This window comes from Adiantum capillus-veneris, chromosome 1 (assembly GCF_014529385.1).
Source record: "Adiantum capillus-veneris isolate H3 chromosome 1, ASM1452938v2, whole genome shotgun sequence".
Lineage (NCBI taxonomy): Eukaryota > Viridiplantae > Streptophyta > Polypodiopsida > Polypodiales > Pteridaceae > Adiantum > Adiantum capillus-veneris.
The window spans coordinates 89,729,759-89,746,722 of NC_140931.1; the positions used below are offsets into that span (position 1 = coordinate 89,729,759).

Below are 16,964 nucleotides of genomic sequence, written 5' to 3' on the forward strand. Positions count from 1 at the left end.
CGTTTGTGTGCGTGTTGGGGGGGGGGGGGGAGAGAGAGAGAGAGAGAGGGAGTTTCCATCACAAACTGACTTAACTTCGCAATAACTAAAGCAATATTTAATTTCTCTGGAGTCTCACATCTCAAGTATAGTAGAAAAGATATTTGAGATCAGTTGGGTTTGTTCCAGATACAACCATAGGTCAAAAAACCTCTCAAGATCTTGAAGATTAGCAAAGCTGCGGGACAAACACCAAGGGTCAGTGCGATCAAAGATGCGTTTAAATGGGGGACTAAAAGGCAGCACAAAGAGCCAAAGATCAACAGGAAAACCACAAGAATCTGGCCTTCAAACCTCTCAGTACCAACCCCAACCATCAAGAATAGCGCTGCTGAAGTGTTTTCAAGCCCGCTGGGACAAGGTAACAAGCATCTTCAAAACAGCAGGACAAGGCAAGGAGGGACCACCACTCAAGCCTCACGACCCCAATGCACACCTTTCAGCTGCCAAAAGACACATGTCACACACAAGAAGACAAGCAGCACAGACATACAACAACAAAAAAGAAGGGTATGCTAGGCTAGACATTGAATTGTTAATAGGTCCCTCGGCAGAAGGTTCTATCACTGTAATACATGACTTTTCACGGCAACCACAGAATAACCACAGGATCATCAAGACATAAGAATCCATAACAGTAACGAGACAGCTTGTAGCTTCTTGCCTCTTGCTCACCTAGCTGAGTAATACTACCAAAAAAAAGCATATCCCATTATCCAAACAAACTGCCGCTTAATCCTTTGACTTGTCTGATAATTTATCCTGTTATTTTCAAGGAAAACGCAACATTGTCGTAACATAAATGGAAAATTTATAACCTAAACATATACTACAAACCGAGATCTTGTAAAAAGCAATAGAGGTTAAAGATTTTCTGATAAAGCACACCCTTCAAACCTTTGACAAAAAAACGAAGTGCGCACTTCTGGAATGCATAGTACACATCAAGATCATGTGTAAGTGATCACAAAGAATGTTCAAAGAAATAGGAAGAGGGAACATAAGCTTTTATTCTTCCTGATCTCTGAAATGCCCTTGTGCGGTCAGAAAAGAGTTGGGCAATCTGTGGTTCCGACTATAGAGCACTTGCCTTCACATCACTCAGTTGGACCACCACAACTAAGAGAGAACTATACATAAAGCTATAAAAGCTTATTGCTCTTTCCATATTCTTCCCGTTACCCTGAGCTTCAGCTCCTTTCTATCACCGCCAGAAAAAAACAGCGCCATATTCCTTTGAATTATCAGCCCATCATGACTGTCGCGGACCTTTCTATGGCTGTCTCTGATGCTCCTTGGTACCCCTTGCCAGCTCAGTTTCCGGCCATTGGCACCGACCTCCAGACTATAGCTGTAATTGTTTGCCTCGTGATCATCTCCCATGAATCGTAAGAATGCCATGTACACAGGAGCCATTCCTAATTGGAAAGCCTCAAAATGGAGACAAAAATGTTGACCAAAGCAATTGAAAACCTGCAAAAATTATACAAAACCCACAGACAAAACAACCGAAGCCAAATCAGTGAAAAGGTTGTAGTAACGCAAAAAGACCTAGGCACTTCTGTAGAAACGACCCCTTTCGAACATACCGTAAGCATCCACGTTGCATTTTCAACCTCTTGTGGATTTGATTTGACATAACGATGATTGAAAGTACACCCGTTATGCATGTCCACTTTGTGATCATCCCTCAAGTGAGCAACCAATGTTGGGATGTCCCCTGTCACTGAGCATTCAGAACCAGCATATGGACAATTATATGGCCTGAATATACATTGTGCTTCATGCTTCAGTTTGCTGTAGTAAGGGAAGATATCCGGGCAGCCAAGAGCTTGATATTTGCAAGGGAGTTCAAGCGACTCTGCAACTTTCTCCAAAGCTAGACACCGAATATTTCCAAGCTCAAATCTACAAGTAGGACAGCGATTGTGCACTCGGACCTTGCAGTTTGAGCACAGCGTATGGCCATTTGGACACTGCAAAATCCCATAGCTAGCGCTCTCTCTCTCTCTCTCTCTCTCTCTCTCTCTCTATATATATATATATATATATATATATATATATATATAATATATGTGCACATACATACACGTGTGTGTGTGAAACATATTGAGGGCACAGACCCAAGACACAACTAACAAAATAGCTACAAACAGAGACCTGTAATTTCTAAATCATACACCAATGACCAAGACTATTTCTTGGTTTCAAGCCTCTAAATGCGAGCGTGTCTGTGTGTGTGTGTGTGTGTGTGTGTGTGTGTGTGTGTGTAAACGTACACGGGTGCGCAAGCATGCATGCGTGCACCTGAGAGAGAGAGAGAGAGAGAGAGAGAGAGAGAGAGAGAGAGAGAGAGAGAGAGAGAGACTTATAAATATGTGCTTACATCCAACCATGGAAGGCATGGATGCACTTGTGTGCACATAAAGACAAAAACATACGTGTAGGTGAATGCTTCTTATTGCTGGAAGTACTCAATTGTAATGAACATGTAGATAAACAAGTGGATACATAAGAGAGGTATAGAGAGTAAATAAAGACGAGCACATTTATTTGTCTGAAGATAGCAAGAAAAACCCTCAAAATAGATCACCTGATGAATGGGAGGGTACATAGAGTTTGTGCAGACAGGGCACTCGAGCAACTCGTGGACACTGCTAGTAGGTGCCAAGCCTGATTTTCCAGGAGCTACAAACACCTTTGAAACCACAATGCCAACAGGATCAGCTTCTGACACAATTGATGCGGAGCCAACTTCACACTCCTGTGCAGGAGATTCTGGAACTTCCAGACAAACATTTGGTGGAGCCATACTGCCTCAGCATGCAAAGAAAAGAATATGAGACCCTTCTTTCCTTGTAAGTTATGAAGCCTGAAATTTGAAGTTCGTGTAGTAGTCAACTTCCATCTACAAATAAGTTAGTTGCAGCTGAAATGACAGCGAGATCATTAAACCACATCACAGATGAGAATAATCCGACAATGACTATATGAAAGCCCATATCATGCAGTATGCAGTACTGTGGTCATATCATATATAGTCCCCAAAAGCCGGACTTTTGAAAGCGCGTTGGGAATTATTATAAAAATAAAGCATGTGATAGCTAACTAATATAGTCGCAAGGGACGACATACCATGTGATATCATACAGTGGACGCCGTAACATAGCTAGCATACTTACAGGGACCAAGGTAGTTCAAAAGTACATTTCGATATGCATCCAACATCACTTTTCAGGTGATTTGTACAAAGCACTTCAGCCAATACCACTGGCTATTAAAATACACAGCTTCAACATGTGGATCCGAAGGCAAAACAGAAGGACCCCGAACTTAAATGGCAAGTGTACAAAGGCCAATACCACCAATCATTGAAATACATAGCTGGAATGTGTGGATCCAAAGGCAAAAGAGGAAGACCCAGACCTTCAACAGTCAAGGAAGACAAAAAACTATCTCTTCCTTGGATGTGCTTCTAAATTAAGCATCTATTGATGTTTACAAACTCCCCTCTGCAAAGTGGTGATTAGTGCTTTTCCAAAAAGACTTTGTAGCAGAATTTTGAAGGTACACATCTTTCCAGAAGGTGGATCAATGTAATCCTCATCTTAACATCCTGAAGGGCACTTTATATATTACCCCAAAATTGTAAAAGCATTATGTACAAGGAAAAACAACTCCATGTGCTTACAAAGATAGCAGTTCAAACCTCGACAGAACCCATTATCAACCACACATAAAAATATTACCAAAAAAACCCATGACAAAGCACTTCAAAGGAGCATAAACAAACCCTACAAAAATGAGGAGCAATGGCAAGGCAGAAGTGAAAAAGCATATGCAGAGACATAACAAGTAACATGCTCTTGGCACACTTTCTTAAAGTTCATGTGATCATCCACGAGACAAGGTCATCATCAGCTCTGCCAAACATGGCATTCACTCAATACTACATCCCCTAGTGATGTTACCAGTGCCGAATATCGACTAAACACTAACATATACTCTCAAACACTCCCAAGATGCACAGAAACATACATTCATGGGATTGTCTGCACACTTTGTTTCAAAATGGTAAGCTACCTACCCATCCCTGCCGAGCAATACCCTACTTGGAGGCCAATATACATTCGCATTGGACTCTATATTCACCATTCAAATAGCTACACTATTTAGCATTGCAAGCATTTAACAGCTCCATTGTCACATGATTGATTATCCAATTTGTGGAGCTTTGAATCTCAATATCAAAACTGCATATAATGACAGATGATGGATGCTTATGTGGCAAGCTACCAGAACAACAAATTCAGAGAGTTGCGTTCAAGGGAAACAGGGCACTGCTTCCTGTCTGAGGACTCCTCTGGAAGGTGTTCATCTCTTCAATGGGCAAAAGCTACTTCCACCATATGTTCTTGATATTGCTGGCTTCTTGATCTAGATTATGTCGCTTACATCTCTCCTCACAATTTCTCTCGCGCTTCGAACCTTCATAGAAGAGTTGCAGCTAGAATAAACCAAGGTTTCCCTATATCACCCATCGTATGCATACCTTTCAATAAGCTTTGCAAGTTCACAATTTGGGCATGTAGAAAAACACCAGCTGGTCCCTTCTTCATGAAAGCTAACAATGGTTTTTTACGCAAAACCAAACATGCATGGAGGTTTGCATAATGTGCTGTCTTCCCCTTCCATATATGTGCTGTCATCAAAATTCTGCAATTCTGTATGTTGCCCCGCCAATATATGCATAATCATCCACTGCCTGCAGATAACTAAAGGCCACTTATGACCTAGCCGCCGTATTTACCCATTTTGCAACATTGTTCCCACAAGAAAGTTGAAATATTCGTATTCAGAAATCTTATGACACAACCTATGCCATGACTAGCCAAACCCTTAATGACTTTGTTCCATTATCGGTCTGACATCCTAAAGTGATCCTCAGAAACCCTCACCCCCAAAAACTAACCAAGACATTTCATACAAGTCCACCCTCCAGTTGTAAATGTTGCTTGCAAGAGACAAGATCGATATGCCATATCAGCTTGCAAGTCATGTGTATGTATGGATGTCAGATGTGTTTGTGGGTAGACTAGAGTGTGCATAATGTTTTTAGACACAAAATTGGTCAGCAACAACACTTCTAAGTAAAATGCCCATTTTGCCTTGCAATTGTGTTTGCATGTGCACACACAAGTATGGGTTTTTATTGTGCATGAGTGAATATACAGCCAGGTAAGTTCTGTTCTTCTCTCATTGCCTCCAAGCAACAAAGCCTTGCCTGCAACTACGCTAAGCGCAACAATTTACTCTATGTCCATGATGTGTGTACACACTTGCCAATTGGTTACTTGTATGGCTAAAGTCAGTGCTGCCTAACCCTGCAACTTTCTTTCGTTTATCCTCCTAAAGACAATTATTCTCGTAACACATTCATTCATGACAATCCTCCATTTGCTGAAAGTCCCACGTAAGAGAGTGATGCTGTAAGGTTCAGCACACTTCTTTGCTCCAATGCTACAGGAAGCTCAAAGATAACCCAAGATGGTAAGCATTATAAACTGCAGCCCAGCAGCCCAACAAATAAAAGAAAGCTCTCACGAGGGCTTCATAGAACGCATTTCACATTGAGGATACATAATCAATCTGCTGAACACCCACAATAATCTGTGTCTGAAGAAATATTAAGATGTGAATAGTTCTCCAGGCACACATGCCTGCCTAAAACGCACATCTACATATGATCAGGAAAACATATCTTCCCACTATTCAGAGCTCTTGTGTACACAAGTAGATTCTACAACAAAATAGCCACCCCAAACCTCTGTAAAAAATGGCGTTATGCATCCTCTGAAGTGCCATGGGTAAACAACTGAATACTAATGTAAATGCGCCAGTGAGAGAAATACCTTATGTGAGGCCCTCCGCTTTTCGAGATCAGATGTACTACCAACGCTTGTGTGTATGTAGATGAGTCAATGTCTGTGAGTAGTCAGAAGAAGAGCCAGCCTTTCCGATCTGTCTCACAGTGCCACAAGGCGAAAATGCCTGCAGATCTGCTGCGATTCCTCATTTCGACAGAGGAAATTCACAAAGGGGTCCACAGACAAGCGATCGAGGTTTGAAACGGCGAAACCCTACGGCGATGGAGATCTCGCACAGAGAGATAGAGAGAGACTAGCAAGAGAGAGGGACCGCGTGCCTGTGAACAACGCATATGCTTGCGTCCACCATAGCCATGTCCGACGCTTCCTTTGAAAGAGAGAGAGGGGGCAGATGGAGGTATGTGGATGTGTTATGATCTGATGGATACGCTTCGTTTGTAGTAACCGTGACATAGACGGCCCAAAAACTACTTCTCCTTAATCCCTTTCAATATCTCTTAAAACCTTCACTTAGTATAATTAAAAGATAAATGTACCACGAACGAGGCATCAACACATTAATTATACCTTGGTCGATTCCAATTTCCTTCCCTCAAGGCTACTGTTTAGAGGAGGCCAATGCCCTAGCATCGTGGACTCTCTAGAGCTCATCTTCCATCCCACATTTGCGCACGGTAAGTCATCTTAGAGCCCCATCCTGCCACTAACCTCCAAGGCCTAGAGGGGCTCGAGACATTCAAAATTGTCGACAAAATATTAGGGAGATTCTCAAGAGTTCGAGGGATAAGGACACATGAGGACATAAAACAAGCATGGAAAACTAAAACGGAAACAAATTCAAGAAAAGCTCAACAATCTAAACGTGAACAGACAAAAGATCCAGAGTGGACCAAAATGGAGCGTAAAAAGAAATACCAAGAACTAAACGGACATTACGAGAGGTATGGACTATTGAGGTAGAAAGTGAAGGTAAGGAGGCTTCAAAAAAAAAAACATGGATGTACCGTTTCACTATCAAAAATTCACCATCCAAGACAGAAAAATCATAATGACACCATAATAAGGGAAAGAATAAACCAGGAATCTTACCGTCACATAGGTTTACTTGTGGGGGTTATAGAGCTTCGCCACTATGTTACACGTGCTCTGAATTTTCTGAAATTAGCCAAAACTTAAGTGCAAGCAATGCTCATGACCAAGGAGGGGGTTCACTGAGCTATAATTGGGAGGGTGTGACCTGTTAAGTATGGAGCCTGATTTACCCTTGTAATTTTCTGTGGTAAAAGCGCACATTTGTAAGGCCCCCATTATGAGGAGAAGCCATCGTGCGTGAAGGAAAATCACTCACTGGAAACCAAAATTTTCACGGACAAGAATCAAGGGCAACTTTAAAGGCCTCGGGAGCGGAGGCCCCTGAGACTTTTTTTTCTGCCGGAATATTCTTTTTCGCCGGAATATTATGGCCGGACGGCGGCCGGAAAGTGGTCGGAAAACAATCGGTCGGTTGGCCGGTGGCCGGTAGTCAATGGCCGATGGCCGGTGGTCGGAAGTCAATGGCCGGTGGCCGGTGGCCAAATTCAAAAGCGGACTTGTCTTCTCAAGGGCGGCCACACATGGGCGGATTGGAGGGTCCGATTTGGACTTATTCGCACAAGGGCGGCTACACATGGCTGTCTCTCATAAGAGAGGGCAGCCCTTTTGGCCTATGAAAGGAGGCCATTTCTACACACATTTCATAGTGTGAAGTTGATGCAACAAGGTGAGTGTGAGGTGGTGAGAGTGAAGCAAGGCGGGAGCTCCATTAAGGGTATAATCCCTTTGTAAACTACTTCTTGTTTTGAAGTACTAAATCCATTGAGTGGCTGCTTTCCCGTGGACGTAGCCCACATTGGGTGAACCACGTATATCGTGTGTACTCTCTCTCTCTCTCTCTACTCTATAATCTCGTGTATATAAATCTGTCTCTCTCCATTAAGTAATCTACTCAATTATCTATTTAGCTATGTCTTATTTCCTAACAATTGGTATCAGAGCAAGGTTTGCTCGTAGCTAACTTATCTCAAGGAAAGGATTCCTTGAATTGAGTGGGAGTTATGGCGGAGGAAGGGAAGCTCAAGATTGAGAAGTTCAACGGCAAAAACTACCAACATTGGAAGATGCAGATTGAAAACTATCTCTACCAGAAGGACCTCTATTTACCACTAGGCGGTCTTGCGAAGAAGCCCGCAACAATGGCAGATGAAGCATGGATTGTCCTTGATCGAAAGGCACTGGGAACAATCCGGTTAAGCTTGGCGTCAACGGTGGCTTTCAATGTTTCGGAGATGAAGACCACGGAGGACTTGATGAAGTCACTTGACGACTTCTACGAGAAACCATCGGCATCCAATAAGGTATTTCTTATGAAGCGCTTGTTCAATCTAAAGATGGCAGAGAATGGTTCAGTTGCAGAACACCTAAATGACTTTAACACAAACATAAGTCAACTTCGATCAGTGAAAATCAATTTCGATGACGAAGTGCGAGCTCTCCTTATACTATCATCTCTATCGGATAGTTGGGACAGCCTTGTGATGGCTGTAAGTAATTCTATCTCTGGCACAAATACTCTTAAGTTTGATGATGTTGTGGGTGTTCTCCTAAGCGAGGAAATGCGAAGGAGAAGCACAAGAGAATCATCAAGTGCTGCACTATCAGTGGAAACAAGAGGAAGGCTTAAGGAGAGGTTCAAAAACCAAAAGGGTCGTGATCGCTCAAGGCGGAGCAAATCACGCACTAAGTCAGTTCTTGAATGTTGGAACTGCGGCAAGAAGGGCCACGTCAAGAAGGATTGCTGGTCCAAGAAGAAGAAGGAGACAGAGTCTCAAGACAACAAGCCAACATCGGAGGCCAATGTGGCAGGTAAAATAGAGCAAGATGCTCTAATTCTCTCATTAGACAATGTGTCTAATTCCTGGATAGTAGATTCCGGGGCTTCATTCCATGCGACACCACACAAGCAACATTTCCAAGACTACACCAAAGGTAATTTTGGGTATGTATACTTGGGAGATGATGAAGCTTGTGAGATTGTCGGCAAAGGTACAGTTTCTGTCAAAATTGCTAACGGAAATGAATGGAAGCTTAAAGATGTTAGGCATGTTCCTTCTCTTCGCAAAAATTTGATCTCTACAGGACAATTGGACGATGAAGGTCACAACATTGCATTCGGAAACAAACGGTGGAAGATCTCAAAGGGATCTTTGGTGGTTGCCAAGGGTAAAAAAGTCGGTACACTTTACTTGTGTACTGTTAGCACGCAACCTTCAGCTTGTGCAGCAACTACAGAAGTTGACAGTGCGGTGTGGCACTACCGACTTGGGCATATGAGTGCCAAAGGAATGCAAATCCTTCAAACAAAGAAGCTTCTACCAGGTTTGAAAGAAGTGGACTTAGAGTTCTGTGAAGATTGTGTTTATGGTAAACAAAAGAGGGTAAAATTTCAAAAATCAAGAAATGAAAGAAAAAATAAAAAACTTGAGTTGGTTCATTCTGATGTTTGGGGTCCTGCAAGTACACCATCACTTGGTGTCTCATTGTACTATGTAACATTCATAGACGATGCGACTAGAAAAACATGGGTTTATGTCATGAAGAATAAATCCGATGTATTTTCCATATTTCAAAGGTGGAAAGCCTTTGTGGAGAATGAAACAGGTACCAAGGTTAAATGCCTCAGATCCGACAATGGAGGCGAATATTGCAGCCAAGCTTTTGAAACCTTTTGTGCTAGCAATGGCATTCGGAGGCAAAGGACAACCCCAAGGACACCTCAACAAAATGGGATTTCGGAAAGGATGAACAGGACAATCATGGAACGAGCACGAAGCATGCGGCTACATGCAGGCCTACCGCTTGAGCTTTGGGCGGAAGCTGTAAGTACGTCTGTGTACTTAATCAATCGGTCACCCTCAACGGCATTGGATGGGGGAGTTCCAAAAGAGGCATGGACAGGTAAACCGATGAATTATGCATTTCTCAAAGTGTTTGGGTGTGAGGCTTTCATGCACATAGATAGAAGCCTAAGATCAAAGTTAGATGCAAAGTCCAAAAAGTGTTTCTTCATTGGCTATGGAGAAGGAGACTTTGGGTATCGCCTATGGAATCCTGAAGATGGTAAAATCTTAAGGAGTGAGGATGTAATTTTTAACGAACAAAATATGTACAAAGATTACTTGGAAAGAAAACAAACAAAAGAAACAGGTGATGAGTACATGGAGCTTGAGAACGGTGAAGACTCAAGGACTGCAAACGGTGACAATGTGCAACAACGTCAACCAAATGAAGAGCCTCAACCTATTCCCCGAAGATCTACAAGAGCAAGTAGACCTCCAGAAAGGTTTGTTCCTTCCTTCAACCATTGCTTGATCTCAGATTCTGGAGAGCCGGAATCATATGAAGAAGCAATGCAACATGAATCCAAAGAAGAATGGATGAAGAGCATGCAAGAGGAGATGGAGTCACTACATCGCAACCAAACATGGGAGTTGGTTGAGTTGCCTAAAGGTAAGCGGGCACTTCAAAACAAATGGGTGTACAAGCTAAAGGAAGAAGAAGGTGGGAAGAAAAGGTACAAGTCTAAGCTTGTGGTAAAAGGTTTTTCTCAAAAGAAAGGTATTGACTTCAATGAAATATTTTCTCCTGTTGTAAAAATGAACTCAATTAGGCTTATCTTAAGCCTTGTAGCTGCTCATGATCTAAATCTCGAGCAAATGGATGTAAATACGGCATTCCCTCACGGTGACTTAGAGGAGGAAATCTACATGCTTCAACCAAAGGGGTATGAAGTAAAAGGTAAGGAGAAAATGGTTTGCAGATTAAAGAAGAGCTTGTATGGTTTAAAGCAAGCATCAAGACAATGGTACTTGAAGTTTGATCGATGGATGTTGGATCATGGATTCACAAGATGCAACTCGGATCACTGCGTCTACACGGAGAATTTGGGAGATGGGAAATTCATCATCCTAATGTTGTATGTTGATGACATGTTGATTGCAAGTGTTTACATGCAGGACATCAAAGACCTAAAAGAGGAGTTGTCCAAATCTTTTTCAATGAAAGATTTAGGTGCTGCAAAGAGGATACTTGGTATGAAAATATCAAGGGACAGGACGAAGAAGACAATAAAGCTATCTCAAGAAGATTACATCAAGAAGGTACTAGAAAGGTTTGCAATGCAAAATGCAAAACCAGTTTCTACACCTTTGGCTGGTCATTTTAAACTAACGAAGGATATGTGTCCAAAGACACAAGAGGAGATAGCCTATATGTTTAAAGTTCCATATGCTGCAGCGGTAGGTTCTCTAATGTATGCTATGGTCTGGACAAGGCCAGACATTGCACATGCAGTGGGAGTTGTGAGTAGGTTCATGGACAACCCAGGTAAAGAGCATTGGCAAGCTGTGAAGTGGATACTTAGGTATCTAAAAGGGACAACAACAAATGCTTTGTATTTTGGAGGAACTGATATTTTTCTAGAAGGGTATGCTGATGAAGATATGGCAGGTGACAAAGATACTCAAAGGAGCACTACTGGCTATGTGTTCACGGTTGGAGGCACAGCAGTAAGCTGGGCTTCAAATCTGCAGAAAGTGGTTTCACTTTCTACCACGGAAGCAGAGTATGTAGCAATGACGGAGGCAAGCAAAGAAATTCTGTGGCTTCACAGATTCTTAGAAGAGCTTGGATTCAAACAAGACAATTGTGTCTTGTACAGTGATAGCCAAAGCGCTATCCATCTTGCGAAGAACTCAGCCTTTCATTCAAGGACAAAGCACATTGAGGTGAGATATCACTTCATATGCACTCTTTTGGAAGAGGGACAACTAAAGCTAGGAAAGGTGCATACAAGTGAAAATCCTGCAGACATGTTTACAAAGGTGGTCAACAAGGAGAAGTTGAGCTTTTGCTCATCTTCAATCGGCATTCAAGGATAAGAAGCCAGAATGAAAAGCAATCACAGGTTTGGTTTAGAGATCAGTCTCCAAGTGGGAGATTGTTAAGTATGGAGCCTGATTTACCCTTGTAATTTTCTGTGGTAAAAGCGCACATTTGTAAGGCCCCCATTATGAGGAGAAGCCATCGTGCGTGAAGGAAAATCACTCACCGGAAACCAAAATTTTCACGGACAAGAATCAGGGGCAACTTTAAAGGCTTCGGGGGCGAAGGCCCCCGAGACTTTTTTTTCGCCGGAATATTATGGCCGGACGGCGGCCGGAAAGTGGTTGGAAAACAACCGGTCGGTTGGCCGGTGGCCGGTAGTTAATGGCCGATGGCCGGTGGTCGGAAGTCAATGGCCGGTGGCCGGTGGCCGAATTCAATGGCCGGTGGCTGAATTCAAAAGTGGACTTGTCTTCTCAAGGGCGGCCACACATGGGCGGATTGGAGGGTCCGATTTGGACTTATTCGCACAAGGGCGGCTACACATGGCTGTCTCTCATAAGAGAGGGCAGCCCTTTTGGCCTATAAAAGGAGGCCATTTCTACACACATTTCATAGTGTGAAGTTGATGCAACAAGGTGAGTGTGAGGTGGTGAGAGTGAAGCAAGGCGGGAGCTCCATTAAGGGTATAATCCCTTTGTAAACTACTTCTTGTTTTGAAGTACTAAAGCCATTGAGTGGCTGCTTTCCCATGGACGTAGCCCACATTGGGTGAACCACGTATATCATGTGTACTCTCTCTCTCTCTCTCTCTCTACTCTGTAATCTCGTGTATATAAATCTGTCTCTCTCCATTAAGTAATCTACTCAATTATCTATTTAGCTATGCCTTATTTCCTAACATGACCACTATCGAAGTAGCAAGCTACTTTTACAAAGCATATATTGGTTGTTCTCTAAGCCCTCCAATCGCTAGGCAAGACAGGGCTCTTAAGTGTTTCCCCCATGATTTGTTCTAACGGTCGACTTGTCTACGAAGACGTTCGCTCATGGTCATTCATCTTACATGGTCTCCCCATGCTTTGTTATGATGGTCAAGTTGTCTGCTAAATAAAAGCATACCAAGGGGTAAGAGAGCTTGAGCTTTTGCAAGCACACACCCCCACTCAAAAAAAACCTAGAGAAGAACATGTACGGTATAGTGTCTTCATTAGTAAGATTATCTCAACATAAAAGGAAAATAACATACACTCTAGTAGATCAAAGTACAATTAAGACGCCCATATTATGGACACACTAGAATGTGGAGGGTAGGTAAACGTAGCCGTTGTAAAATCTCTGCTATATATGTAGAAGTCAGCTAACTACCAACCATGCTAGTGAGATTGTACCTATCATGTGGCTACATCATGAGTGCCAATCATATGTTGTGCTTGACCTCTCAATGTTGTCATTCAAGCTCATCGTCAAGACTCAACTCTAACTCCTTTGACCATAAAACAACATCCAGAAACATCTAGCAAAGCAACGGTCTTGCCCACTTTCTCTTTCCCTTTCATTGATTCAATTGGAGCGACATGCACATGTGACTTTTGAGTACTCATAGCCTTTTTGTTGAATTGCTACGTGAAGACTTTCTCAGTGTATAAACCCATGGATCCTATCATACAATATTTTTGCTATCACGTGTTTAATCAAAATGCTCTAGTAAAAAAACTTTACACTACACCAATTGATCATATTGTCAAATTCCCTACTTGATCTTAGCTATAGCATGGGGAGGTTACTCTATTATGGAGGATCAAATTCAGAAAATGCCACGTGGCTCCGTAAGCATGGACAAGGTAGTCGTGGTCCGAAGGCCTACCTGTGATGCCTATGGGAAGTTGAAGAGCCATGGGGTGAGGCTACTTGCTCTAACGGAGAGTTGAGGAGCTGTTTTGGGGGGGGGGGGGGGGGGGGGGGGGGAAGGTGCGAGAAATAATGGCCAGGATATTGGGAGGTGCAGAAGCACTAAAGAGAGAGAGAGAGAGAGAGAGAGAGAGAGAGAGAGAGATAATACTATCACTTGCAAGACTTTACTCGCACTATCTTTATGAGTCCATGTCATGAGTCATTCCTTTCAGCATTTTGAAGATAGCCGTGTTGTTACGTAGATCATTGCTTAGCTTGCAGAGAAGTTTTTTCCTCGTGTCAAGAATGGTACTTTTTTGTAACTCTTCAGCAAGTCAAGGGATCCTAGTAACCAGGCTAGGAGGTTGCAATTTGATGTTCTCTCTCTCTCTCTCTATCTATGTATCTATTTATAACTCTCACTATGTGTGTGTGTGTGTGTGTGTGTGTGTTGCACTCTATGCCTCTCCCCTTGTGTGTGTGTGTGTAGTGCTCTATGCCTCCCCCCCTCCTATAACTCTCACTGTGTGTGTGTGTGTGTGTGTGTGTAGCACTCTATGCCTCTCCCCTTGTGTGTGTGTGTGTGTGTGTGTGTGTGTGTAGCGCTCTATGCCTCTTCCCCTCCTCTCTCCTTCTCTCTTCATTCTGCATCTGTTGAAATAATTAAGGCAACATTAATCTTCTTTACCCTTTGGGGAAGGAGATAGAGCATAAATCCTTAGCCTTTCCAGACATTGTACATGACATCAAGCTCATGCAACTGCTCCTTAATGGTGGCCTGAGTTGTCATAGTTGACTCTCCATACCTTCGGGCATCAAGCTATCAAGTGGTGGTGGCACTTGTTGTTGTTGACCCTTCATGCCCACCTTAAGTTGCATCAATCTATTAGAGCATGTTAGCAACGTTTCGGGCTTTTGGCTCTAGTCTCTAATTTGTCCGAGATGGAGCTAGCAATCACACCAAGTTTTGTCGTTGGCCATTGGGCTTGGGACAATCTCGTGAGACAATTCTATAGTGGTGATCTACAGGATTCTACAATTGTGACATCAATAGGTAGACTTAGACCCCCCCCCCCCCCCCCCCCCCCCTTCTTCTCTCTCTTTGTGTGTGTGTGTGTGTGTGTGTGTGTGTAGCTGTTTAAATCTTAACTAATAAGACATAATTGAATTTTTACATTCAAAAGACAGCTGGCCAGAAAATAAGTACAAAAATAACTCAGTATTAGAATTATTTAGATACAATGATTGTAGGAAAGAGATCCTCTTTCAGTAAGCAAGTAGTAAAAGAACTTCCCCAGTCATCAGTGAGTGCTTCATTAAAGTAGGGTAGCTTGCCAAAGAAAAGAAAACCCTCCAAGATAAGATAGAGTCCTTACTTGCATCCATCCAAACAAGACAACAATTCAGTTAGCCTTGGATGTGTTTTACAGGTATCAATGGACCCTATCAGTTGTTATCCATGTCCATCTTACATATTTTAATTACTTTAGACAAGCTAGGTTATTTAGCAGTCTTTACTTATTACTTCCAAAATGAGTGTTACATTCTACCTTTTACTCAGAGCTGTGAAGCCCAACAAGAACCCAAATATCAAGAGTTTTTCTTTAGAAAAATAAACCATTGTGAGGTTTATTTGTTTAACCATAGCGTGGTAGCTATGCTCAAGCTTGCAGTAGTAACCATATACTTACCTTCAGGAGTAGCAATCTCAAAGTATCATTGGCATCCTTTTAAGCAAAGAGAGGTCAAGAACGACTTTAACTATATAAGATGCCTAATCATTTGTTCATTAACCAAAGGTACTAGATGAGGGTAATGAATATCTCCCTTTTTTACAACCAGTAAAATGATAGTATGACCAATCAATAGAGCATCGAAAACTCCATCTTTACCACGTGGAACCTCATGTCACGAGCCATAGCTCGGTAGTTATGCCAAAGCTGAAAGTAACAGCCATATACTTACCTTCAAAATCCCAAGATTTCTATTAAGTCATTAGCATCCCATAAAGAACGGTAGTGTCCGGCATGCTTGAGTAAGATGCCTTACTGTTTCAACAACCATAGGTACAGATGAGCTACAAAAACACCCCAAACCTTCGCCTCATCTGAATTCATGAGGGCAAATACGTCCAGGTGTGGCAATAGTTTACTAAAGAGAAAAACCAATAGTTTCCAAACCTGCCAGTCATGCCCCCTTTTTAAAAAAATAGATTAAGCTAGAGATTTCTGTAGTGGTTTAAGAACAGAGCTTAAGCGGTAGCGAAGGTGAAGTCCTGCAGCGGCTAAAAACAGAGCCATTTGTACCATTCTGTAGTGACACCCACTAATACAGTCAACAGAAACACCACGAACAGTCGTTGTTTATGCACAAGCAGTCCCAAGGCTAAATATAATGCCCAGGCGTAGCAAATCTTACCATGTACACTGTTACACACTATTTAGACTTTCAATAGAAACAAATGAGAGCTTGGTAAACCACAGTTCCTGAGATGTTTGAGCGGCAAGATCCATAGCTTTAGAAAGTTCAAGTAGTAACGACATAGAGCAGAACAGAAAAACTAATCCCAGGCTAAGTGAGGGCCAAGGTGTCCCTCACCTTAGTTTATATAGGTTGGTTTGCACGCATCCAGAGTAGTCGAGATGAAAGGGCCAAGCCGCCCACTACTGTGTGATCCCCTCAAGCGGATACCATCGCTTGGGGAGAGTGGGGCTCATAGTCCGAGAGTGGAAGGGGCCGCCTTCCCCGTATGATGATAGTAGAAGATTTCCACGGCCTTTTAAAAGGCACGTATATTTATTGTACAAGGACTTTGTCCCATTATAAGGCAGGTAGAACAGTCAAAAATTGACTTGAAGTAAGCATTCTCTAGTACCTTAGTGTGTGTGTGAGAGAGAGAGAGAGAGAATTATTAGCACTGCAATTTTTTGGTGTGGGATATTTGGAAATTTGGAAGGTCGCGACTCTTCATATCTTTCTCCAAGTGTTTGAGCACAGGTTATGGATATTGTGCTTAGGTTACAAGACTCTCCATGATCATCAACTACCGGCGGACAAAACTCTTGATGGCTCCAAGCTTAGAAGGGATGATTTATAACATGGGGTGCTGAGACAAACTTTGTTTCAAGCCATTCTTCATCATTTGCGGTCGTTGGTGTTGAAGAAATAGCCCATGGACGGCCTCTCGGTAGTCTACAGAGTGCACGCTCTTACTCTGCATTTATT

The 16,964-nt window shown here is 42.5% G+C and overlaps 1 protein-coding gene across 3 annotated transcripts; it reads right to left on the reverse strand.

The window, feature by feature from the left end:
* Nucleotides 1–898: 898 nt before the first annotated feature.
* LOC147465163 (E3 ubiquitin-protein ligase SINAT3-like) lies at nt 899–6,350 on the reverse strand. Of its 3 annotated transcripts, none has more exons than XM_086518602.1 (4): nt 5,952–6,350; nt 2,633–2,852; nt 1,629–2,015; nt 899–1,512 (listed from the first exon to the last, which is right to left on the reverse strand). In XM_086518602.1, exons 2-4 carry the CDS (start codon nt 2,849–2,851, stop codon nt 1,192–1,194), a joined length of 927 nt encoding a protein of 308 aa, XP_086374728.1. In that variant the 5' UTR covers nt 2,852; nt 5,952–6,350; the 3' UTR covers nt 899–1,191. The 3 variants fall into 3 exon arrangements, with proteins under 3 accessions (XP_086374728.1, XP_086374713.1, XP_086374723.1); XM_086518587.1 differs by having other exon boundaries at nt 2,633–2,911; XM_086518597.1 differs by having other exon boundaries at nt 2,633–2,968.
* Between the last annotated feature and the right edge of the window lie 10,614 nt (nt 6,351–16,964).

What these genes read in the sequence shown, in the direction of transcription:
- LOC147465163 (XM_086518602.1), bottom strand. Translation starts at nt 2,851, where the DNA reads ATGGCTCCACCAAATGTTTGTCTGGAAGTTCCAGAATCTCCTGCACAG. An exon ending in TGTACCCTCCCATTCATCAG is followed by an intron (nt 2,016 to 2,632) that starts GTGATCTATTTT and finishes GGGATTTTGCAG; the next exon opens with TGTCCAAATGGCCATACGCT. An exon ending in ATGCAACGTGGATGCTTACG is followed by an intron (nt 1,513 to 1,628) that starts GTATGTTCGAAA and finishes TAATTTTTGCAG; the next exon opens with GTTTTCAATTGCTTTGGTCA.